This window comes from Hypanus sabinus, chromosome 13 (genome assembly GCF_030144855.1).
Source record: "Hypanus sabinus isolate sHypSab1 chromosome 13, sHypSab1.hap1, whole genome shotgun sequence".
Classification (NCBI taxonomy): domain Eukaryota; kingdom Metazoa; phylum Chordata; class Chondrichthyes; order Myliobatiformes; family Dasyatidae; genus Hypanus; species Hypanus sabinus.
The window spans coordinates 16,480,781-16,508,446 of NC_082718.1; the positions used below are offsets into that span (position 1 = coordinate 16,480,781).

General features: G+C 40.5%; 1 protein-coding gene across 1 annotated transcript in view; it reads right to left on the bottom strand.

Annotated features, from left to right (window-relative positions):
* lhfpl3 (LHFPL tetraspan subfamily member 3) overlaps window positions 1–27,666 on the bottom strand; it is a 229,790-nt gene that overhangs the window by 42,822 nt on the left and 159,302 nt on the right. Inside the window, exon 3 of the mRNA XM_059987185.1 lies at window positions 10,978–11,214. Coding sequence (XP_059843168.1) covers window positions 10,978–11,214 — 237 coding nt within the window. The remainder of the gene's footprint in view (window positions 1–10,977; window positions 11,215–27,666) is intronic.

Here is a 27,666-nt window from a genome sequence, read left to right on the forward strand (position 1 = left end):
GTAAAAGCAAAACACACTTTCCTATCAGATTCCTTCTTCTTCAGCCGTTCACCTCTTCCACCTATCGCCTCCCAGCTTTTTGCTTCATCCCTTCCTTCTCACCTGTCTCACCTATTACCCACCAGCTTATACCCCTTCCCTCTCCACCCTCCACCTTCTTATTCTGATCTTGTCCCCGCCCCCTCCCCTCCGCAGTCCTGTTGATGGATCTCAGCCTGAAACATCAACTGTTTATTCCCCGCTATAGACGCTGTCCGATTTACTGAGTTCTTCTAGTATTTTGTGCATGTTACTCAAGAGGCAGAATCTCTTGTGAGAATAAAAGCAATTAATTTGTGAGTCTCATCACTTAGCAGGTCAGGCAGAATCTCTAGAAAGGGAAACGTTTAACATTCAGGTCACAGACTACTATTAATTTCACCAAAATAAAAATGGTGGAAACACCCTGCACAGCAGGCAGTAACCTTGATGGAGGAAAAACTGAGTTAATACCACAGATGAACAATCTTATAGCAGAATGGAATGGCTCTCACATAAAGAGAAAAGGAGAGTATCTGAAATTATTAAATTCAATATTGAATTTTTGAGCCCACAATGTGGGCAATGGAAGATGAGGTGCTGTTCCCTAAGCTTACGTTAGGCTGTGCTGCAACTGCGATGTAGTAATACACATGTCCTGATATATTCTAATTTTGGGGAGTGCAGTCATTCCACAATACCGTGCTTTGAGCAAATAGTTTTTAAATAGTGTCAGTTTGCATGTGTTTCTGTTTAAAAAGCAGTGATCTTGTCACTGATAGTTGGTGAGAAATAAGCAGTAAGATAATTCTGAATTGTTTTGCTCACTATGGTTTCAAGCCATTCAGACTTGGAGATGCCAGAAGTGGTCAGGAGTGAAAATGAAGTGATTTCACTACAAGTTAGAAACTATGAAGAATTTGAAGGTATCGACAATCATCCTGAATGTTACAGTGAAAATGAAGGTTTGGAGGATACAATCATCTAAAGCACTGTATTTAAGGCAGACAATTATCTGCATTAGGTGTCTGCTCAGATTTTTTCATCAAAAAGAAGCATATTGTGTTAATGAGTTGATAGATGGGTGAGCCAATCATGAATATTAAACTGAAAAGAACACAGCGCAGATTAATTCCTCCATCAATAACTATTAGGAACTTATACACAGTTTTATAGTACTACAGGTAGTATTGGTAGTGTTCTAATTTGTTCCATATTTAATTTAAATACATAATTTGTTACTTAGTTTTTATACTTTTTTAATGATTTCTATGAAGCTGGCTAATTGGAGCAGCCACTTAATTGGGCCAAAATATTCTGATCACGGTATGTCCCAATTAACCTGAATCCACTGCATATATCATATATTCACAAAAGAATGCTGACAGATGGAGATTCAGTTCAGTTCTCTACAAAAGCTACTTAAAACAAAATCTAATATTCCTTGAAACCAACTCTGCAATCTACAAAATTGCCATTTTTGCTAAATGAAAGATCAAATCATTCAAAAGAAGCATTTTGTAAGCATTAATAAGTTGATAGATGAGTTGAGCCTATCATGAATACTAAATCACTTTTTCCAGAAATCTGCATGGAGGTTGTTCCTTGGGTAAGCTTAGTAACAGCAGAAAAATGGTTTAATTAACAAGAATTAATTAACACTACACATTAATAATCTTGATAGAACAATGAGCACAGCCACACAACTAATCTTTTGTTATTTCCATTGTAACTCTACACAGTGAAAAAAAGTGATTCCAGAGGTTAATATAGAAACATAAAAAATCTATAGCACAATACAGGCCCTTCGGCACAAAAAGCTGTACTGAACATGTCCTTACCTTAGAAATTACCTAGGGTTACCCATACCCTCTATTTTTCTGAGCTCCATGTACCTGTCCAGGAGTCTCTTAAATTACCCTATCATATCCGCCTCTACCACCATTGCCAGCAGCCCATTCCATACATTCACCACTCTCTGCGTAAAAAAACCTACCCCTGACATCTCCTCTGTACCTACTTCCAAGCACCTTAAAACTGTGCTCTCTTGTGCTAGCCATTACAGCCCTAGGAAAAAACCTCTAACTATCCACACAATCAATGCCTCTCATCATCTTATACATCTCTATCATGTCACCTCTCATCCTCTATTGCTCTAAGGAAAAAAGGCCGAGTTCACTCAACCCATTCTCATAAGGGATGCTCCCCAATCCAGACAACATCCTTGTAAATCTCCTCTGCACTCTTTCTATGGCTTCCACATCCTTCCTGTAGTGAGGCGACCAGAACTGAGCACAGGACTCCAAGTAGGGTCTGACCAGGGTCCTATATAGCTGCAACATTATCTCTCAGCTCCTAAACTCAATCCCACAATTGATGAAAGCCAATGCACCGTATGCTTTCTTAACCACAGAGTCAACCTGCGCAGCTGCTTTGAGTGTCCTATGGACTCGGACCCCAAGATCCCTCTGTTCCTCCACACTAACAAGAGTCTTACCGTTAATACTATATTCATATTTGACCTACCAAAATGAACCACCTCACACCTAAGTAAAAATTAAGTTAGTTTGACAGGTAAATATTAAATATATTTAAGAACTCCAAACAAATGCATTTTATCTGAATATGAGGTGTTCTTTGGCAAGATGTGACATAAATCCATTTGAATAAGTCAAATCTGATGTCAGAATAAAGCAATTTGTGGGGTCCCTTCAAAAATATTCACCAATGCACCTCTATGCGCCATAACCAATACCCTGACATATTTCAAATGTAACCTCCTCTGTCAAATTGTGACATTTACTGCAATCAGACATCCACCTGGGAAAGATGATATTTATTATAGTATATTTACGTGGTTATCAGATGCAAAACTTGTTGGTTTCTGAATTTTTCAATACAATATGTGTTATTGGACAACTTCTTCCTCCCTGGAAATTAGCAGTTGTTATCACTGGTTGAAACCTAGTAAGGATTAATCAGATCCTTACAGTTATAGACCTGTTTCGCTAACTTCACATGTACGTAAGATAATGGAATCAATGGTTATAGTACGGATTTCTTATTTTGTGGAGAGTAGTAAAAAATTAGCTGTATATCAAATCGAATATCATGAAGGGAAAATGACCATGGACTTGGTGTTAAGTTTGGAATTTGATCATTGTTAGGCCCCAGTTAATAAATAATCAGTTGTAGCAATTTACTTTGATCTAGAAAAAGCTTATGATATATTATCACCACAAGGGTTGCTGTTTAAACGTGAAAAGATGGGAATAGATGGGAGAATGTTCAAATGATTTGAGATATTTTATGTGACAGGAAGATACAAGTTAGTGGAAGGGGTGGGGAACAACATTCTCTACGGAGTATGAGATAGAGAATAGGACTCCACAGGGGCGTCTGGGTAGCACACTCCTCTTTAACATTATGATTAATGATGTTTTCTTAAATGTTGGCTCAGATATTTCCAAATTGTTATATGCTAATGATGGAGCAGTGTGGAAGAACGACAGGAATATAAATTATATAGTTATGGCAATGCAGGCATCTATTAATGAAATAGAAGAATGAGAATGTCGGTGGGGATTTAAATTTTCTGTTGCACAGACTCAAGTTATTTATTTTTCTAAAAGGAGCATTACACCCACAATTTATCTCAAGATATATGAGTAAGAGTCAGTGGTAAAGTTTCTATGTATGTGGATGAACACAAGGCTAACCTGGAAGGTGTGTGTGAATAAAATGGTGCAAAACTCTGAAAAAGCCCTTATTGTGCCCAGGTGCTTAGTTGGGTGTGATTGGGGTGTGAGGAGATCACTTAAACAAAAGTATATTGTTTTAAACAGATCTGTCATTAATTATCTTGACGTAGAGCATAATCAAGGACGATTATAAAGATGTAGGGTGCCAGAGTGTCTCCTTGCAGCACACCAGCTAGGAGCTCAAACACTGCTGTTTCTCCATCTAGTGATACAACTTTCACCATGGTCTTGGTATTGTTGGACTCTATTGCTCTCAGTAGGTGGTCTGGCATCAGGATCTTCAGCATTTTACCTCAGTGAATGGAGTCAAAAGCTTTGCGAAAATCGATGAAAGTAAGCACAGCTGGCAGGTTGTTCTTCTTGACTTCCTCGATGATTCTACTGAGAGCAAGTACTTGCATTACTGTTGTGCGCTTCAGCCGAAAACCATTCTGATTGAATCTTAGCTTAGGGTCAATGGTGGTGCGAATCCTGTTCAAGATCATCCGATTGTATAGCTTTGCTAAGATGCAGGTCAAGCTGATGCCGTGGTAGTTATCTGCCTTCATGAGGGATCCAGACTTAGGGACAGGGATAATGTTTGAGAGTGACCACTGTTCTGTTTTGTTGCTTTTCATCAGTGCCGTATTACATATGTCCAGCAAGATGTCGTCCAGGTCGCAGTTCTTAAGGACATCTGGTGGTATCCCATCTGATTCAGCGCTCCTGCCCTGTTTGAGTTCATATTTGGCCTTCTTCAGTTCCTCAATGGTGAATGGGCTGTCATCGATGTCGACTTGCGTTACTATCGTGGGTATGACCTCTTCTTCCGTGATCATTGGAGGGCTTCCCAGCAGGTTCTTGAAGTGGGTAAACCATGTCTAGACAGTCCTCTGCCGTTCTACCACTTATCTGACCTGATGGTGACTTCTTCCGTCTGCTGATCTCGTTGACTAGGTGCCATGCTTCTGCATACTGCTTGTCTTCATTAGCAGCCTCTACCCCTCTAATCCTCTCAGCTCATTCCTCTTCCTTCAGTCGGTCGTAGGTGGCAAAAAGATTCTTCTTTGCTGTCTTGAACTTGTCTCTTAGCTCTTCTGTTTTGCTCCTTCTAAGTTCAGTAAGACAAGCACTGACCACACTTCTTGCTGTGACAATGTCAGGATGTTTCGAGATCCGGCTCTTTCTGGTTCGCTTCACAGTAGGCAGACTCTTTGTTGCATCTGTGTGTGCATCTATGAGCCATTGTTAGCGGTCGGTGGCAGTCTCTTCCTCCTCCCTCTCCAGTGGGCCGAAGAGATTTCTCACTTCCACAGTGCACTGGGCTTGAAGAATAGGTTGTGAGGAGAATGCCTTCTAGTCTATCTTCTCCTTGGGACCTGTGGCTTTGGGTTGCCGCAGGCTCAGTCTCACTTGCATTGACACTGCTCTGTGGTCAGAACTGACCGAGCTGAAAGTGCTGCAGGCTTCTGTGTTGATCACACAATTACGCTATTTTGTTCTTACGAGGATGTAGTTGAGATGTTTCCTGTTGAGGGAGGCTCTGTTTTCATATGTCTACAGTTCATCAGCTCGCTTCTTGAGTTGTGAGTTGGCAGTAATGAGACTGTGTTCCTGGATAAAATCAACTAGGTATTGTCCATTTCAGCTCTACATCAAGCTACCAAAGATCATGACAAGCTTGGTTTTACCATAAAAACCAGGACATACCAAAGGGGTCAGACCAGTTACGCTCACAGATCTTGATTTTGCAGATGACATAGACCTGCTCTCTGACCAGATGGAGGAAGCACAGCAGCTACTGACAAAAGTGGAAATCGAGTGCAATAAATTTGGACTTCATCTAAATGCTAAAAAGGCAGAGTACATGGTGTTCAATTATGATGAAGGTACTCTTAAGACCGTAAAGAATGATAGATAGATAGATACTTTATTCATCCCCAATGGGAAATTCAACATTTTTCCAGTGTCCCATACACTTATTGTAGCAAAACTAATTACATACAGTATTTAACTCAGTATAAATATGATATGCATCTAAAATCACCCTCCCAAAAGCATTAATAAATAGCTTTTAAAAAGTTCTTAAATAGTTTACTAAAGTGCATTGAATAGTAACTTAAGCTCAGTCCTAACCCCGGCACTTAACATGTCTTGCCCCTGCTGGTTGAATTGTAGAGCCGAATGGCGTTGAGGAGTAATGATCTCTTCATCCTGTCTGAGGAGTATTGCATTGACAGCAACCTGCCGCTGAAGCTGCTTCTCTGTCTCTGAATGGTGCTGTGCAGAGGATGTTCAGGGTTTTCCATGATTGACCGTAGCCTACTCAACGCCCTCCGCTCTGCCACCGATGTCATACTCTCCAGTTCTGTGCCCACGACAGAGCCCGCCTTCCTTACCAGCTTATTAAGACGTGAGGCGTCCCTCTTCTTAATTCTGCCTCCCCAGCACGCCACCACAAAGAAGAGGGCGCTCTCCACAACTGACCGATAGAACATCTTCAGCATCTCACTACAAACATTGAATGACGCCAGCCTTCTGAGAAAGTACAGTCGACTCTGTGCTTTCCTGCACAGGGCATCTGTGTTGGCAGTCCAGTCTAGCTTCTCGTCTAACTGCACTTCCAGATACTTGTATGTCTTGACCTGCTCCACACATTCTCCATTAATGATCACTGGCTCCATATGAGGCCTAGATCTCCTAAAGTCCATCACCATCTCCTTGCTCTTGGTGATATTGAGATGCAGGTAGTTTGAGTTGCACCATATCACAAAGTCTTGTATCAGTTTCCTATACTCTTCCTCCTGACCATTCCTGACACACCCCACTATTAAGGAAGTCTTGGACTTCAAGTACCTTGGGTCAAGAATGATGAGTTTGGAGAAGGACATAAAGATATAGAAGGCGCTGCCGTGGAGGGCTATGAACGACCTGAAGGAAATCTGGAGGTCGAACCTGACCAGAGGGCTCAAAAAGAGGATCTTCATAGCAGTCATAGTGTCCATTCTCACGTACGGATGTGAGGCGTGGACACTCACCAAGTCCATGCGGAAGTCACTAGATGGTTGCTATACACGAATGCTCTGGATGGCTCTTGACGTGAGTTGGCAACAGCACATGACGAACGTCGAGCTCTATGATGACCTACCGATGCCCACTACTAAAATTGAGGTGAGAAGACTGCAACTAGCGGGGCATTGTCTATGCCACCCTGAGCTACCTGCCAGCCTAGTCAGCACATGGGAGCCCAAGCATGGGAGGATGAACCCTGGACACCATCCCAAAACTATGGTCAACACGCTCCTAGAAGATAGCGGTGTGGCTAATGTAGATGAACTGAACACACTGATGAGGGAGAGGGAGGAGTGGAGAGTCCGTCTTCATGCCTAACGCCGACCCCCTAGACCTGAGTCGACGTAGTAGTAGTCATTAATTATGAATGTGTTGCTTATGGGTCAGCGTCACCAGCAGTCTTAGGGCCCTTAGATAAAGTTCAAGCTCAAGCGTTGAGATTATGCTGTGTTGCTATTAAATCATCCTCACTTTTTGCATTATTAGAAATGGGTGAAGCACCTTTATATCTACGCAGGATATAGATAGCCATGGTTTATTGAATTATAGTAGGAGGACCTAAAGTTGATCGTCCAATATTGTTAACATTGGTAGAGTGTTGGGAGCACTTCATTTGTCAGGTCTTCAGATTTGGGTGAATGGATACCAAAACTTGGGTTGTTTACTCTGGAATATTATCCTAATGAACCCATTTCTGCCACTCCTCCATGACTTTTCCCTTTGCCTGCGGTTAATTTAAGCCGTCAAGAAAAGATCAAGATGAAGATTGATTGCATATCAGTGGTACAGGGAGTTCAGCAATGTCTGCAGGGCAGATATTAGGTTTCCTGCATATCTATAAAGATGGCTCAAAAGATCCAGTGACAGGTCATTCAGTTATTTCTGTTTATGTTCCAAAGTTTCAGGTGTCTACTAAAAAAAGGCTATCAGACAAAGTATTAGTACTTGCATCTGAGATGGTTGCTATCATTTTAGCCTTGGAACGGGTTGGAGAAGTATTTCTGTGCTCTGATTCTTTCTCGGTTTTGACATCTATTAAAACTGTAGGCCACACCTTCTTCTTGAGATTGGACAACATCTGTTAAGGCTGCAGGATCTAGTCTTATGGCTCCCTGCCCATGTTGGGATTGAAGGAAGCAAGGCAGCAGACCTCCTAACCAAGCAATCACTAAAAATTAAGGATGTAAATGTACTGGTGCTTTTGCATAAAGGGAAGGGGAGAACCATAACTAAAAAGTCTATTTGATCACTGTGGCAACAAAATTGAGATAAGGAAAAGAAAGGCTGGCATTTATATGAAATTCAGAGGATAGTGGGAACTCAACTAAGAAACGGGTATAAAAAGGAGGGAAGAAGTTGTATGTATTGGACATACTAGGTTGAATAATTTCTTGTTCAGAACTATTATGCATGATTAGGGAGAGCACTTGTCAAGAAACAGTGCAGCATATATTCTTTGAATGCAGATCCTATGAGGTACAAAGGAAACATCTAATTACTAAATTGAGATCTTTGGGACAGACGAAGTGTAACATATGTTAGGACATCACTGGCATTGTAACGTATTTAAGTGCATATTTGACTTCCTCAAGTATTAGACTTCTTGATATTAGCTGAGTTTTTTTTGAACGGAGGGGAAATTATAGGCGGTGTACCTCCTGTCACTTTGCTCCACAATCTAGCTCAGCTGTAGTGGTAATGCGCCTTACGTAGATCTACAAACCACCATTTAACTTTACTGGACGAAGAATTATTACACTCTCCCTAACTCAACCCTCCAGGTCCATATTTGTCAACCCATTCCTTTTTCCACAACTCATCTACAAACCTCTCTTCCCTGTGATCATGACCTAACTTGTGTGAAGAAAAGTTTGCTGGAATTAAGTGCAAGTTCCAGGTGCACCAGGCCATGTTCCCAATCATTAGTGGAACGTTATCTGGGCTATTTCTGGATTAAGAACTTTCATCTACCTCTAATATTCATCCATATATGACTTCTTGCACTGCAAGACTATTGGAACTGAAAAGCAGAAAAAGTGGCTGCACCACAACCACAAAGTAAATAACACCGAATCTTGACTGATTTCTGCAGTTTAATTAATGGAAGAATCATGGAATCCACAACACTGTTGGAGAGGTGCACAATGAATTGAGGAAATTCAGAAGGTGCTGTCAGTGATACACGACTTCTCCACAACTTGCAGCCATCTTCTACGTAATCAAGGAAAACCAATGATCTGATTAGAATTTAAAACTATTTAGGAGCCATTTAAGATAAACTACCTTGAAAATGTTAATGTTTTGTTGCATGATTTCAAGATGAGATTTTAATGGGATGCAAAATCATAATTACTGTTTGGCAAACTCTGTAGTTTAAAAAAGTAATTTTATATCTGTGGACTGCAATTCCCTGAGATAAGTATTGCAAAATATTTTAGATTTTAGGAATAATGAACATCAGGTTTTCAACAGTTATTATGATATTAAGCTTTTGCTTTGACTTGCATGTATGTTTCTTTTTTTTTGTATCTTTCTTCCAAGCATTATTCTATCCGATATACATGTTAACATATTAGATAAAATTATGCCTTTTATTTCCTGGTCTGTTGTCTCTGAGAATTCAAAGTTATGAGTTGCATCTCAGCATCCTTTTTCTTGGACACCAGGAATTCCCTTGATCACCTGACACCAGCCAAGATCATAAAATGAGAAATCCCTATACCTGGATGACTTGAGCTTTGTAGATAGCTTTTTTTTTGGAAAGGAACTGTCACTTTGCCACTTATCATAAAAACCAGGCCTTTAGGGCAAAAACAATGCAAATGAAGCAAACACTTGCTGGAAAGTTTTGCCTGATAGATCATCTTGGCTTGCTGAAGTCATTATCCTCATACATATGTTGGTTTGGCTCCTGTATCAGGCAGTAAGTAATAGGCAGAGAACAGTGTACATTTATTTTGATTTCTTTGTTTTGTATCTGTCCACACACTGGGATGGTGCTTTCTAGAGCCATTATAATTACAATAGAAACCTTGCCTAAGGGTTAGAAATTTCATTATACCCACACACATACTAATGATAGCACACTTTATTTCAAGACCTCTCACAGCTGCCAACTAAACTGCTGTTTAACAAGCATATCTTGAGCATAATAAGCAATATTAGTAAAAAAAAGGGGTAAACAAGGATTAGCAGTTGAAACTATGCTAGCTTTGAACAGTGATACAATTTGTATTTATTAGACAAGTGATCTATCAGTCTGTGTACAAAATTCCAATTCAACTGCCTGAAATGTTACTACCAAGTCCTGTTGGGTATTTTCAATATTTTATATACCTTTATTTCATATCTACAAATATCTGCATAAGTTTGCATGTTAAGCGATATATAGTAAGAATTATTTTTTAGCCTGCAGATTCCATTTATTAATTTCCTGAGACGGACTTGAATCTTCATAATATTTAATAAAACATTCTTGCTGGCAATTATTAACTATAATTAAGAACTAACACAAAAATACAGATTAAAAACCTACAATTGTTCCTCAGACTGCTTACATTTCCAGTATTGACTCCAAGGAAATCAGTGCAAACCTTGGCCACTGAAGCCAGGATTTAAACATTTTTCATTTACCAGTATTTAAAGAAGTCTGATATAGTTTGGAAGCACAGTAAAGCACAGCAAAAGCAATCCTGTAACCTACAATGCAACTGTAAGAACTTGGTAGGATCGCTAATTATGTCATAAATTCACTTTACAAAACAGGTGATAACACAAAGAAATTCCTTTAAAGATATCACTGAAGATGCAGAAATATATTTTGTACTTCACATGAATAAACTTGCAGAACAGGGTGCATTCATTTCAAATTCTAACTGATCCCTTGTTAAAATCTAATGTTTAAAGTGCTAAGCTAGTTTTATTACCAAGTCTAAATCAATTATTGTTATAATAAAATTCATAAATAAGTGTTCTATCTATATTCTTAACCTTCTGAACTATATTCAGAACTATTAATGGAGCAATTAACTTTCAAAGTTATGCAAGTTGCTGTTTAGATCTGGGATATTAAATTAACTGTGCTGTAAATATTTAATAGGATTTCTTGAAGAAAAGGATTGTTTGATGTGACTGAGAAAGATCATACCTTTGGCATCCACTTTGAAGTCATCTGGCAGTAAACCATCTTGCCTGTTGCCAAGGACAAATGCCAGAAATGAAAGGATGAGAGCATCTAGGATTCCAATAATTGCCAGAATGTAGGCCCAGCGGACGGAGCAGGCACCAAGTGTATACTTGTCAGTTTTCTCCCCACACATCCGCTTTACTTCATCTGAATCCCAGCCATCTGGGAAGATCATGCAGCCCAAGATTAAACAGCCGGCTGAAAGAGAAAATCAGGATGCAATGAATTAAAACATGCCACATCTTTGGACGAGAATGACCTCATAGATACAGCCTAACCCATTGAATATTCGTAGAATTTTCTCTTTTGTTTTGGATTCCCAGCATCCACGGATTTTTGCTCCAGTTTTCAATTTTGTACTTGAGATAATAACCACCTGGAATTTTCCCTTCAAGCCACATACTGCGCTAACTTGGAAATATATCGCCATTGCTTCACTGCCACTGGGTCAGAATTGCCAACAGCATTGCTCAGGGACTGCAGTGGTTCAGGAAGGCAAGTCACCATCATGTTATCAAAGGCAATTAGGGATGGATAATTAAATGCTGGTTCGGTTTAAAGGCTAATTTATACTTGTGCGTCACATCTATGCTGTAGCTACCGCATACCCTACACCGTAGGGTGACGTGCACCTCCCCAAAAAATTAACTCACGCATTACAGCGACGCAGACCGCATCAACTGTGATTGGTCCGCTTGGTGACATCGCATTTCCTCCTACGAATTTCCGGTTGCTTCTTCTCCACCATGTCTGTACACCGATGTGGAATAGATGAACCAAATTGTCAAATCTACCTGCCGACATGCGAAAATGTTTGAAATGCATTTCTTCGTCCATGTCTCTCACGAAGAAACTCAACACAATGGCATAGAAACCCCACCGCCAACTAGCACTTTGGTGCACACCAAACGCATGTTCACTACAGCGTAGTGTGACGCAGAAGTGAAAATCAGGGCTACGGCAGAGGCTGCAGCGTAGCCCATACGCACAAGTATAAATCAGTCTTAAGAAGCCCACAACCATTGAATTAATTTTAAAAATAGGAATTTGGTTTGGTGACAAGTATAAAGGCTTTTGTTGTTTGTTAGTCTTAACATAGGAATAACATTGAATATTATTGATAATATTGGGTACTAAAGTTAAGAGAAGATCTAGTTGTATATCCAAAACTCGTTAAATAAGATTTCAGGTTGGATGGAAGATTTCAACCCAAAACATTGACTGTCCATTCCCCTCCACAGATTCTGCCTTGCCCACTGAGTTCACCACAAGACCCTACGTCACAGGAGCAGAATTAGGCATTCAGCCAGTCAAGACTGCTCCACCATTTGATTCTCAAGCATCCTATTTGTTGAACAAAGTTTCTAAAAATATGTTTAATCAGAGCTTATGAAAAATAGGATTTCAGCAGCTGCCCAACCTGAATGAAAGATCAGGAGTATCCTGCACCCGACTGGCTCTGAAAGCTCATTGATGTCTCTGGTGATCTCCTATGGCTAATACCCTCTGACCGTTGTTTGAGTGCTTAAATACCAGTGCAAAACAGACATAAGTTCAATATCAACTTCCAAAGGCTCAAAGAAACATTACCATTTTATTGAGTTATTGACATTATGAAAATTGATCTGAAGCCATCCAAACAGGTGTCCCCACAAGTTTAAACAAATCCGATGGTGGAAGCTTTTCTATTTTGAATGTATCAAGATCAAACATTGATTAGCACATGGGACCACTGAGACAGGCTTACAATCCCTGACACGTGGTTGAAAGGGCAGGGCCGGCAACTTGACATTCCAGGGCACAGGAATTTCAGACATGATGGGGGAAGATGCAAAAGAAAGGGGGCATTGCATTGGTGATCAAGGAGACCCCTGCTCTTCAAATAAGGCACCATAAACAGAGTTTAGAAATAAAGAAAAGGCAATCATTTTGCTGCAATTATACTACATACCTCCCAACAGTCAGTAGGATATAGAAAATTTGTGATGTAACATGAGGTAGGTAGTCTTGATCAGCTGATTAGATGGGTAAGGTGATGGCAGATAGGTGTAAGTGAAGCATTTTGCAGTGGACCTATATCATGAATGGTAGGGACCTTGATGTATGTTCAAAGATTGTTTAAATGCAACACAGTTAGATAAAACAGTGAAGAAGACATACAGGATACTTGTTTTCATTACTTGAGGTGGAATGTAAGGACAGGGAAGTCTTGGTACAATTTTATAAAACATTGTTTAGACCATAGCTGGAATACACTGCGCACATCTGGTTGACACATTACAGAAATTATATTTTGTACTAGAAAATGTAAAGAGGAGATTAATCAGGCAATTGCCTGCATTGGGGTATTTTAGTAATGACGGAAGATTGGATAGGCTGAGTCTGTTATAATAGAAGCAGGTAGGGCAGAGGGGAGACCAGATGGAGATGCATAGAATTACGAGCAGCATTGATAAACTAGACAGTACCTAAGGCTATAGGCTTAAATTGAGGAGTAGAACATTTCCAGCAGATCAGAGGAAGAATTTTTTCACTCAGAGGACAGTTGGAGTTTGGTTGTAGTGAGTATCCTCAGAAGATTTAAAGAGGTACTTGAATAGCTAATGCATTGTCAGGTACAGACCAAGAACCGGTGAATGCGATCAGTATAGACAGGTAGTTGACAGTCAGCATGGACATGATGGGCCGATGGGCCTGTCCTTATGCTGCGTGACTCTGGTGGCTCTTAGAACATTTAAAGATATCAAAGATGCATAAAATGGAGTACAAGTCCCAAAAAGTATCATCAGAAATAAACTTTAGGTGCTTATCCAGTACAGGACAATCTCAGTCACACCAAAATGCTAAAGACCAGTTGAGAAAAGACAAAAATGCAGGAAAACTCATACCTCTTGACCCTGAAGCCCCAAGTACATACATTCAAATATTAATTATCCAGTCCTTGATTGATGTATGGACAACAGAATTCCATGCAATAGCCCAACACCAACCATAGTATAACCACCTATCAATTTAAGTCCCTAGGTCTATAAGACCATAAGTTATAGGAGCAGAATCAGGCCATTTGGTCAATTGAATCTAGTCCACCGTTTCATCATGGCAGATCCAATTTTCCTCTCAGCCCCAATATCCTGCCTTCTCCCCGTATCCTGTCATGCCCTGACCAATCAAAATCTACCAAGCTCTGCCTTAAGTATACATAAAGACTTGGCCTCCACAGCTGTCTACAGCAAAGAATCCCACAGCTGTACTCTGGCTAAATAAATTCTTCCTCATCTCTGTTCTAAAAGGATGCCCCTTCATTCTGAGGCTGTGCCCTCTGGTCTTAGACTCTCCCACCATAGGTAACATCCTCTCCACATCCACTCTATCAAGGCCTTTCACCATGCAATAGGTCTCAATAAGGTCTTATGAACTCCAGTGAATACAAGCCCAGAGCTATCAAACGCTCTTCATTTGACAAGCCATTCAAACCTGGAATCATTTTCGTGAACCTCCTTTGAATCCTCTCCAGTCTCAGTGCTCCTTTCTAAGAGGCCCAACATTGCTCACAATACTCCAAGTGCTTTATAAAGTCTCAATTTTACATCCTTGCTTTTATATTCTAGTCCTCTTGAAATGAATGATAACATTGCATTCCTCACCAAAGACTCAACCTGCAAATTAACATTTAGGGAATCCTGCACTAGGACTCCCAAGTCCCTTTGCTAGTCAGATTTTGTATTTTCTCTCCATTTGGAAAATAGTCTACCCTTTCATTTCTTCCACCAAAGTACATGACCATACACTTCCTGTCACTGTATTCCATCTGCCATTTCTTTTTCCATTCTCCTAATCTGTCTCAGTCTTTCTGTAGGCTTTCTACTTCTTCAAAACTACCTGCTCCTCCACCTATCTTCATATCATCTGCAAACTTTGCAACATAGCCATCAATTCCATCATCTGAATCATTGACATACAATCTAAAAAGAATCTGTCCCAACACAGAGCCCTGTAGAACACCACTTGTCACTGGCAGCCAACCAGAGCAGTCTCCTTTTATTTGCACGCTTTGACTACTGCCAATCATCCACTGCTTTATCCATGCTATTATTTTTTGTGTAATACCATGTGCATGTGCTTTAAGCAGCCTCATGTATGGCACCTTGTCAAAGGTCTTCTGAAAGTCCAACTACACAACATCAACCCATTCTTTTTTGTCTATCTTGCTTGTTATTTCTTCAAAGAACTCCAACAGATTTGCTAGGTAAAATTTTCCCTTGAGGAAACCGAGCTGACTAAAAGTCAAATAGTTATATTATGTGAGGCCAAAACCTAATTCGTCTTGGCATGAAATAGTGTAATTGTTATGGGTCTCTCTATTAATGTATTCATGAGTTGAGCAAAAGGATAACCACATTTTTATGATTTCTGAATTTCTCTACACCTCAGTTGGACATAGTGATTTTCCACTTCACTTAACAAATACTGCACTAACAACAACACATTTAGAGATTCGCTTAAATCCCAGTTGCTTTATAAAACAAAACAGTTAGGTTGCATAAATACTTCCTTGAAAACCCAATGAATGAAACTGTAACAGGCTCAATAAGTTTAATAAAAGTTAAAGACTCGCATCATTCAAAACGTTGTTTTGAAATACCTATTTTCTGAACCACAAATTTTCACTTTTATCAATATCAGCTAGCTAATTACACAATATAAAAATATAATAATCTAACTGCACTTCGTTCCCAAACTTTTCCCAAGACTGCACTTGCCTTCTTTTAACTCCTCTGTACCATCGAGTTCAATGTTTAGCCACTGTAAAGAGTGATGCAGTATGAAGCTATGATTAGGCATTTGAGGGTGGATCTGGATCCTGCGATAGCCAGCGTTAGAAGCCAAGATGGCCTTTAAACAGTTTCTATTATCAATATCCTTTCAACTCTTTGTAAACTTCTCTGATAATCAGAGTTATTTAAAAGTATTTCAAATATATTTAACTAATGGAAAAATAAATCGTATTATATATTTTTACTTAAAATAGAAAGTACTGATAATTGAAACAGACAGATAAAAATAATTACTCAACCAGCTCTGTATTTACCAGTTCACAGTAACATTATGCATATAGCTGGAACATGATGTCCCAACTCTCATACTCTTCATCTGATGAAGACAAGCTACCTCACGACTTTGTCCACATACGTACATACGCCTTGGTTTTCCCTAGCATCTATTATTAACATCCTCCTCAATTTTTCTTACAAAACGTATCTCTTGATTTATGTGCAGCCTATATGAGACCTGATGCCAGGAAACTTTCAGCTAAATGCCCACCAGAGACAACATCTGTGGGTGTGAAGTCATTTGCATATTTGGGACTGGTGTATTCTATGTATTGGGTCATATCAGAGAAGCAACCCCAGTGAAGGCCAAAGTCAAAATTGAAGTCGAGTATATTGTCAGACATGTATATACAAGTACATGTTGAATAGGTTTCATGAGCATGTGTGGCGAGCTGTACACCGTTGGGCTCTGAGGTTTCTAGAGCACCTGTATTCGTTCATTGTTGTCTTAATTAGAGTCATTAAGCCCTTCTGCTCTCTGTTTAATTCTGTTACGTTTATTTTGACTGACACAAGTTTTTTTGTGTTCTGTGATTATTTCAAGCAGACTCCTGATTAGCACTTATCGCAGGGTCCTTGTTTTAAGAATGACTCATCTCGTAGTGTCACTCCGTTTAGCCACCGATGTTTTGTTGGAATTCCCATGTTTAAAATCTTCTTTCCGTCTCTGCATGGGAGTCTGTTTCTCTCTGCACCTGGATTCAGGTATTGCCAGGGCACACCGCGACAACAGGTCCCTTGAAAAAATTCACAGGCATCACAGGCATATAGCATCACAGAAGCAGCATTCACAAGAAAAACATAAATTAACCATAAATTATACACAATTTTTACGAGAAAATACAATTACAACAAAAACATTCATTTTACTGCAAAGTATTGCTAAACTATAATGTTTAGGGGGTTTTTTTGGTTGATTGAAGAACCATAGAGTTGAAGGGAAGTAGCTGTTCTTGAACCTGCTGGTGTGGGATGCCATGCTTCAGTATCCCCTGGCTGATGGTAGCTGTGGGAAGATGGCATAGCTTGTATTGTGGGGATCTTAGATGATGGCAGAACCTCCTGTAGATGCTAACAGTTCCAGACAAGGAAGTGCCTGCGATATACTGGGCAGACAGCACTATTCTCTACAGCTTTTTATGTTTCTGTGCATTCAAATTGCCATCCTAAAACATGATGCAACCAGTCAGAATACTTCCAACACTACATCTGTAGATGTTCGTAAGTGTGTTCAGTGACGTGTAAACGCTTTATATGCTAAATAAGTAAAGATGCTGGCATGCTCTCCTTATGATTGCATCTATGTGCTGGGCGCAGGACAGGTCATCTGATATGCTATAACCCAAGAATTTGAAGCTGCTCTCTCCATCACCATCCCCCATGTAGACGCGCATGGTCACCCTCCTTCCCCTTCCTGAAGTCAACCATCAGCTCTTTAACTTTGTTGATATTTAGCGAGTGTCACTGTTAAATTGAACATCTCCTCCTCACTGATGACCAATGCAGGTGCACCTCAATGCTGTGTGCTTTGTTCCCTGCTCTACTCTTTATAGGCATATGCATAGCTCCAACGCCACCTCCACTCTTGCTGATGACACTGTTGTGGCTGGACAAATCAGAGGTGGCGATGAGGCAGCTTACTGGAGAGAGATTGGAAAGTTCAAACATACAGTACCAAGGGTAAAATTATGTTGAATGAAAATGCCATACCATCTGGTTCCTCATACCATCTGTGACAAAGTAGCCTGTGAGCTAGATAGCATAGAGGCTGAAGAAGTTCTTTCAAGTTGAGTGTCACCCATGGATAACGTCAGTAGTCCCAACAGCCAAAAAGAATCGGCCTGTCAGGATCTGTGGTGACTTTAAGGTCACCATTAACCCAGTATTGAAAGTAGATCAATATCCTCTGCCCAGGATAGATCGTGTGCAACAGAGATTATAGAAAGAACAGACAGGAGATGAGGCTGAATCAAAGCCAGTGGCATGAGTTACAGGCAATAGAGACATGGTGCAGTTAAAACAGAAAGCAACAAATACTGGACTGACAGTGTTGTATTTGAATACACATAGCATAAGAAATAAAAAGGACGATCTTGAAATTCAGCCACAGATTGGCAAATATGATATTGTGGCCATCTCTGAAACTTGGCTAAAGAATGGCTGGCATTGGGAGTTGAACATCCAAGGATATACGGTGTATCAGACGGATAGGTTAGTAGGCAGAGGGGGTGGTGTGGCCCTGTGTATAAGAAATAATATTAAATCATTAGAAAGGGATGACATAGGATTGGAAGGTGTAGAGTCAATGGGTTGAGTTAAGAAATGGCAAGGGAAAAAGGACCCTAATGGCAGTTGTAAACAGGCCTCCAAGCATCAACTGGGATGTGGATTACAAATTACAGCAGGAGATAGAAAAGGCATGTCAGAAAGGCAATGTCATGATAATCATTAGGAATTTTAACATGGAAGTGGATTGGGAAAACCAAGCCAGTACTGGACCTCAAGAGAGAGAATTTGTAGAATGTCTAAGGGATGGCTTTTTAGAACAGCTTGTTGTTGAGCCCACTGGGGGATCGGCTGTGCAGGACTGCGTGCTGTGCAATGATCCGGAAGTGATAAGAGAGCTTAAGGTTAAGGTATCATTAGTGAACAGTGATCACAATATGATCAAGTTCACATTGAAATTTGAGAGGGAAGAACTAAAATCCAATGTGTCAGTATTTCAGTGGAATAGAGGAAATTACAATGGCATGAGAGGGGAACTGGCCAAAGTTGACTGGAAAGGGACATTTGCAGGAGGACAGCAGAGCAGCAATGGCTGGAATTTCTGCAAAAAATGAGGGAAGTGCAAGACAGATATTTTCCAAATAAGAAGAAATTTTCAAAGGGAAGAAGGACACGTGGCTGACAAGTGAAGTCAGAGCCAAAGTAAAAGCAAAAGAGAGGGCATACAAGGAGGCCAGAGCTAGTGGGAAGATAGAGGATTGGGAAGCATTTAAAAACTTGCAGAAGAAAACTAAGAAGGTCCTTCAGAAGGAAAAGATGAATTATGACAGGAAGCTGTCAACTAATGTCAAAGAAGATACTAAAAGCTTTTTAAAAAGAGAATCGAGGGTAGATATAGGACCAATACAAAATGTTGCTGGAGATATTGTAATGAGAGATGCAGAGATGGCAGAGGAACTTAATGCATATTTTGCATCAGTCTTCACAGTGGAAGACATCTATAGTATACTGGACATTCAAGAGTGTCAGGGAAGTGTGGTTTGTGCAGTGGAAATTACAACTCAATTGCTCAGGAAGCTTAATGGTCTGAGGGTGAATAAATCTCCTGGGCCTGATGGAATGCACCCTCAGGTTCTGAAGCAAGTAGCTGGGGAGATTGCAGAGCATTGACAATGATCTTTCAAGAATTGATAGATTCTGGCATTGTACCGGATGACTGGAAAATTGCAAATGTTACTCTGCTATTTGAGAAGGGTGGGAGGCAGCAGAAAGGAAACTATAGACCTGATAGCCTGACATCAGTGGTTGGGAAGTTGTTGAAATTGATTGTTATGGATAAGATTATGGTGTACCTGGAGGCACATGACAAGATAGGCCAAAGCCAGCATGATTTCCTGAAAGGAAAATCTTGTCTGACAAATCTATTGCTATTCTTTGAGGAAATTACAAGCAGGGTAGACAAAGGAGATGCAGTAGACGTGGTGTACTTGGATTTTCAGAAGGACTTTGACAAGGTGCCACATGAGGCTGCTTAGCAAGATAAGAGCCCATGGAATTACAGGGAAGTTACTAGTGTGGGTGGAGCATTGGCTGGTAGGCAGTAAACAGAGAATGGGTATAGAAGGATCCTATTCTGGCTGACTGCTGTTTACCAGTGGAGTTCCACAGGGGTTGGTGTTGGGAATGCTGCTTTTTACAATGTATGTCAATGATTTGGACTATGGTATTAATGGATTTGTGGCTAAATTTGCTGATGATACAAAGATAGGTGGAGGAGCCGGTAGTGTTGAGGAATGGAGAGCCTGCAGAGAGACTCAGATAGTTTAGGGGAATGGGCAAAGAAGTGGCAAATGAAATACAATGTTGGAAAGTGTATGGTCATGCACTTTGGTGGCAGAAATAAATGGGCAGACTATTACGAAGATGGGGAGAGAATTCAAAATGCAGAGATGCAAAGGGACTTGGGAATTCTTGTGCTAGATACCCTAAAGGTTAACCTCCAGGTTGAATCAGTTGTGCAGAAGGCAAATGCAATGTTGGCATTCATTTCTAGAGGTACAGAATATAACAGTAGGGATATAATACTGAGGATCTATAAGGCCCTTGTGAGACCACACTTGGAGTATTGTGTGCAGTTTTGGGCTCCTTATTTTAGAAAGGATATACTGACATTGGTGAGGGTTCAGAGAAGATTCACGAGAATGATTTCAGGAATGAAAGAGTTACCGTATGAGGAACGTCTGGCAGCTCTTGGGCTGTATTTCCTCGAGTTCAGGAGAATGAGGGAGGGATCTCTTAGTAACATTCCAAATGTTAAAAGGCCTGAACAGATTAGATATGGTAAAGTTATTTCCCATGATAGGGGATTCTAGGACAAGAGGGCACGACTTCAGAATTGAAGGACATCCTTTTAGAACTGAGATGCGGAAAAATTACTTTAGTCAGAGGGCGTAAATCTGTGGAATTTGTTGCCACAACCAGCTGTGGAGGCCAAGTCATTGAGTGTATTTAAAACAGAGATAGATAGGTTCTTGATTAGCCAGGGCATCAAAGGATATGGGGAGAAGGCAGGGTAGTGGGGATGACTGGAAGAATTGGATCAGCCCATGATTGGATGGTGGAGCAGACATGATGGGCTGAATGGCCTACTTCTGCTCCTATATCTTATGATCTCATATTTTTGCAAACCTTTCTGGAGGAAGGCACCTCAGCAAAGTAGACTTAGGAACATCTCCAAAATCTCAAGCCAGTGTTGGATGATTATGGACTCAGAGCATGATGCATCAAGTGTGAATTCTTTATACCAAGCATCTCTTACTTTGGTCACACCATTGATGCACAAGGATTGCACAAGTGTACTGAGACAATTCAAGGAGTGGTGGATGCCACTGGACATTTCACAGTTGTGGTCCTTTATAGGATTTGTCAATTACTATAACAGGTTCCTGCCAAACCTGGTTACTGTGCTCCACCCACCTCCACTCATTACTACAGATTGGGAAGAAATGGCAATGGACAAAGCAGTGTGATGCATAGATGCAGAGAATGAAGGTGATGTATTAGCATAGATAGAGGATTGGTTAACTAATAGAAAGCAGAGAGTTGGGATACATGGGTGTTCCTCTTGTGGGCAATCAGTGGTGAGTGGTGTGCCGCAGGGGTCAGTGCAACTGTTCACGATACACGTCAACAATCTGGAAGAGGGGACTGAGTGTAGTGTATCTAAGTTTGCTGATGATACTAAATTGAGTGAAAAAGCAAATTGTGCAGAAGATACAGAGAGTCTGCAGAGAGATATAGATAGGTTAAGTGAGTGGGCAAGGGTCTGGCAGATGGAGAGATGGAGTACATTGGTAAATGTGAGGTCATCCATTTTGGAAGGAAAAATGAAAGCAGATTATTACTTAAATGGTAAAAAAAAATTGCAGCATGCTGCTGTGGAGAGGGACTAGGGAGTGCTTGTGCATGAATCACACAGTTGGTTTGCAGGTTCAGCAGGCTATCAAGAAGGCAAATGGAATGTTGGCCTTTGCTTGAGGGATTGAATTTAAGAGTGGGCAGGTTATGCTGCAACTGTACAGGGTACTGGTGAGGCCGCATCTGGAGTACTGCGTGCAGTTCTGGTCTCCTTACTTGAGAAAGGATATACTGGCTTTGGAGGTGGTGCAGAGGAGGCTTACCAGGTTGATTCCAGAGATGAAGGGGTTAGACTATGAGGAGAGATTGAGTCACCTGGGACTGTACACACTGGAATTCAGAAGAATGACAGGAGATATTATGGAAACATATAAAATTATGAAAAGGATAGATAAGATGGAGGCAGGAAAGTTATTTCCATTGGTAGGTGAGACTGGAATGACAGGACATAGCCTCAAGATTCAGGGGTGTAGATTTAGGACAGAGATGAAGAGGAACTGCTTTTCCCAGAGGGTGGTGAATCTGTGGAATTCTCTGCCCAATGAAGCAGTGGAGGCTACCTCAATAAATAAATTTAAGACAAGGTTGGATAGATTTTTGCAGAGTAGGGGAATTAAGGGTTATGGGGTAAAGGCAGGTAGGTGAAGACAAGTCCATGGCATGATCAGCCATGATCTTTTTGAATGGCGGAGCAGGCTCGATGAGCCAGAAGGGCAACTCCTGCTCCTATTTCTTAAGTGAGACGACTTTACAAAAGACAGAGGAAATATCAGACATTGTATGTACACATCTACATCGTCCAGTGAAGCTTGCCTGTGACACCTCGCCTTATAGTATAGATGGAGCCATGACACATGCTTTGAGTGATGGAAGTGAATACCCCATTGCCTTTGCATCCTGTTCCTTTATCACTGCAGAGAATAATTATGCACAGATTGACAGAAAGGCCTTGAGTCTGGTCTGAGGTGTAAAATGTTTCAACTAGTATGGGAGAGAGTTTACTATCTTTACTGATTCCACTGTCCTTGCAGTGCATTGTGTACAAAGCTAGGCAGCGAATTAAACACCTTCTCAGAAATCACCCTAGCCGGAAACTTTCTTCAGGGCTTTAAACAAGAAAACTTTGTGACCTGGCAGAAAGTTAAATAAAACATGTATTAGACTTAATACAGAATTGTCATGCACCTGAATGTACTAATATTATCAATAATTCTCATGATCAGCGTTAAACAACATTTTATAGCTATGATGTGGACTAGTGTTTCCTGATCTTTTTTTGCCCAAAGCCCCCCAAAACACTTTCATACATCAAAGTGCCCCCCCCCCCGAAGCATCGTCATACTTACGAATGCTCCTCTTAGGCACAATATACTTTTTGGCACCCCCATAATGTAAAAACATGCCTACTATATGTTAACATGAGAAAAATGATTCTGCTTTAAATTTTTTATTTGTCTTTAAACCTAGGTTACACAGTATCTGTACACTGTACAGCAGTTTCAATATCAATGTGATCCTTGAGGTTGATGGTTTTTAGCAAGAGTTGAAATATTTGGTTCAAGTTGTGACAGCAAAAGCCTTAAGTCACCATGAAATAATGTCCAAGCAGTTTCTGTTTTTGTGAGTATGTGGTTCACTGCACTGAAGCCTCTTTCAACATGGTAGGAGGATGGAAATGCAATGAAGAGCAATTTGGCTCTTCTCCAAAGACCAGGAAACTTCATATGACGGTGTAACCACATACCACAAGAGCGAACATTTTTCAAAAGCATTTTTGCTTCTTCATCATTCTAAATTTTGATCATTTTTTCTTACAATTCTCTTCCTACTTTTCCACTTTGCATAGAAATGGGTCAGTTATCCAATAATCATTGAATTGATTCTGAAAATCCTTCTTCAGTGACTGCAGGTATAAACAGCACGCTTGTAAATCACCGTCTGTGAAAGAGAGCACCTTACTACCCATACAGGGAAACTGTGAGAGCATTCTTCTCCCAAAGTTTTACTTATTTATTTCCAATTTTCTGATACAAGTGGAGACTACACTTCCTGTGTGGATTAAAGTAAATTCTCACTCTGCAGCTTCATATTTAGAATGATCATTTTGTCATACCAATCGGCTAGGTATGTCACATCTCCACGCAGAAGTTCAATCTTGTTTCCCAAGCTCTTGACTTTGTGCAAAAATTCAACCACGGTGTCAAAAAGATCAAAGAAATGTTTAAACAGCAGCCTCTTGACAACCAATGCACTTCAGCATGAAGAAGCAAGCGATCAAACTCCATCGTTATCTTGGCATAACCGGCAAAATATTCTGCTCTTTAATGGATGAGCTTTAATTCTGTTGATAGCGGATATTACAAGAGTCATGCTTGAAAAAATTCCCTGGCTGAGATTTTTGGCTGTGAGATGTTGACGATGAATTACACAATGGATTGCAAGCAGACTTGGAATTTCTTTTTTTATAAATGCCACTAACCCAGCATGACGACCTGTCATATATGGTGCTCCATCTGTTGCACAAGAAATCATGTTTCTAATCAAAATACTTTTATCCTCAATATACATTTTGAACTTGTTGTGGATTGATTCTCCTTTGATAATTGTATTTAATGTTTTACATAAGAGAATCTCTTCATAAACTTTTCCATTTTTGATAAACCGTACATATGTCATTCGCAATGCCTCGTCGTCTCACGCAGTTATATCCCAAATTCTGTTTTTTGTAGCTCTGTGCATAGTTGATACTCAACGTCTTCACTCATTTTGTCAATATGATGAGCCACCGAGTTATTACTCAGAAGAACTGATTTTAACATACTGAGGATTTTAACATTCTGAGGACAGTGCTGAGCACTTCTGATACAGCAAGTATTATTAATCTTTCACCAATTGTATGAGATTTACCACACTTTGCTGTCATTTTGGAAATGTTGTAAGAAGCAATGAAATCACTATCCAGGTCATTTTTAGCATTCTTGGCAAATGACTCGAGTGTGCAAAGCTTTTAAAATTCTTCTTTCATCGTCTTGAACTGAGTAGTACCATAAGTAGCCTTTTCAGGGCATCTTTGACGGAAGTGTTTCTGCAATTTTGATGGTTTCCTGGCTCATAAGACACATGGGGTTGTTGCTGATCTGACGAGAACGGAATAAACCCATACTCCAGGTACGTAACATTGTATGGATTCACCTTCTATAGTTTCTGTTTCTTAGCAGGACTAGAATTCAAGGCTTCACTGCCTGCAGACTCACAGAGACTGTGCCGCAAGTGTTTATCTATCATGAACAAGTCTAACTTAAAATTAAAAATTGACACAAATTGGGAATGTCCATTGGATGTTGATGACAGCAGTGAGTTGACATGGTCGGTCAGGTCTTGTGCCTCAAATTAAGGTGCCACTTACCACCCCCCCCCCCCACCCCAAGAATCTTGAACATCTGTCCGATGCCTTCTATTTTCCCTAACACCTTCTCAGGACTCGTAACTGCCCTCATTGGACATCACTGGGCTACAGTGACAGCTTGATAATGATAAACGATAAGCATAATACTTCCTTTAAAGCATATCTTGTAAATGTTTACCAATATTAAGAAAGCTTAAGACTCATAGGTATTGCAGTTTGAAGGATAAATGAAGAGTGGAAGGAGATGGATGTCTTTCTACTGTGTGTACTTCAAGTCAAAATCTGGATTAACCCACAGGAAATTACAATAAAAACCACTTACAAACAGTAAGTAACGTTTGTACAAAACAAACAGCATCTCTGGAGGCAGAACACTGATATCGATCACTGGCATCCATTTTCAATTCCAAGAAGTATGTTCCACTAACAGCAGCACGAATGCAGAGATGGACTCTGTTTCTAGGAGAACACAATTATAAGATTGAATTCAAGAGGACAGCTAATTATTGAAATGCTGATAGGTTGTCCTGCTTACCCGTGGAAGAGGAAATACCTGAAAAATTTAGAAAAGACACTCTTCTTGACACATTCTCTCTTAAGCAAATGAGAAGTCTCCCTATTACAGCGGAGGTGACCCAATGGGAAACCAGAAAAGACCCCACAGTGTCTCAGGTCTACATGGCACCCAAAATGGCTGAAATATGCAGTGAATACTTCAGTTCCCCCATTTTTATCAGTGCCAGGATGAATTTTCCCTCAACAGGGTTGCCATAAGTGGGGATTGAGAGTTGTTGTACTATCCATGCAGAGAGCTAAAGTGTTGCCGGTCATCTAGGCATGGTCAACATGAAAGCACTGGCTCCAAGTTTAGTCTGGTGGCCTGGGATAGATCAGCAGAGTGAGCAACTTGCCGTGAACTGTTCGGAATGCCAACATGTCCAGCAGATGCCAAGAGCAGTGCCTCTCCATCTCTGGGCGAGGCCTACATTGCGCTGGTACAGTCAATTGCTAGAGAAGGAAGGTGTCCCAGGGTCAATTCCTAGAACCACCACAGAGGAGGCCCCTGAACCTGAGATTGTTTCACAGCCACAAGTCTCACCTGCCAAGCAGAGTGACTCTCCCTTAACAGGAAAGATGTTATCCCACAAGTAAGAAATCCTCCTCAGAGATTAATTTTTTTAGGCTGGATAGGTGTGGTGAACTATGTGCCTGTCGGGACACGCCCCTGCTGACTGCTCCTGTGGCTCCTCCCACAGGCCCCTGTATAAAGGAGATCTGCGGCCTGACGCTCGGCCTCAGTCTCCAAGACCTTGTATGATAGACACTCACTCCTGGTTCCTTCTTCCAGTCAATAAAAGCCGATATCTCGCCTACGTCTCAGTGTGAGTTATTGATGGTGCATCAATAGGACAATTTAAAATCTACAATGCTGTGAATGTCTAGAGACAGTAGTAGTTGTATTATACAGTACACTGTGTTACGGATTCAGCAACAATAAATATATGAGTGAGGCAGGGTTTTGATAACAAACAAAACGTTTATTAAACACTGAAAAACAAACCCCCAAAAGTAAACAAACCACTCACGTAACCGGAAATCAGCTGCTGTGTGGCAGCTTAAACAGTTCTTAAAGCAATGAAACTTAAACAGTTCTTAAAGCGATGTTGCAAAAACAGTTCTTCAAAGTAGTATTGCAAAAGTTCAAAATGCCTACAGTCCATTTAAGGGAGAGACTTTTTAAGACGACTTAAATTCTCTTTCACGTCGTGTTGCTGTGATTCCCAGTCGAACCACACTTTTCCCACGAAGAATTTAGAAAGATGAAAAATGAAATGGCTTAAAGGCACTGACCTTTCCTTTACAAAACTGTACTCAATCCTTTCTGCTATTCACAAGGATTAACACGAGCACAGTCAACGAATTCCTTCCGAATGAGGATTAAACAAGGTCGAACCTGTTTCACCATCGTAATTGACTTTCCTCTATCTTTTAACTCCCGAATTCTGATCTTCACTCTCCACTAATTCTCAACTAACAGTATTATAAAGAAACTGCTGGCCATGACCTTTTAAACTTTAGGCATTAGATAAAACTTCATCTTTCAACTAAACTGCGTCATAACATTAAATCACGCAGTGGCATAAAGTCAACATGGCAAATCCAGCCACGAACTGCCCCTCCTCACAGGGAGGGGTCCTCCTTTTATACCCTGTAAAAAAAACCTGTCACATGACCTCTACTGGCGGGAAAATGACATCACTCCACCATCACAAGACCATTACCTCAAGTCCAGTATAGCTTCAACACCTGTCACGTGACAAGTACACCACTGTCACGTGTCACTGGTACGTAACAACTGAAATAAGTAATAATATGTATGTATGTATATAAGTTGATATGTATTCTATATTGAGTTGGTGCTCACAACTCAGCAGGGAGGAGTATTGTGTATTTAATATTTGAGTAATATTGTATATACATGATTGATCA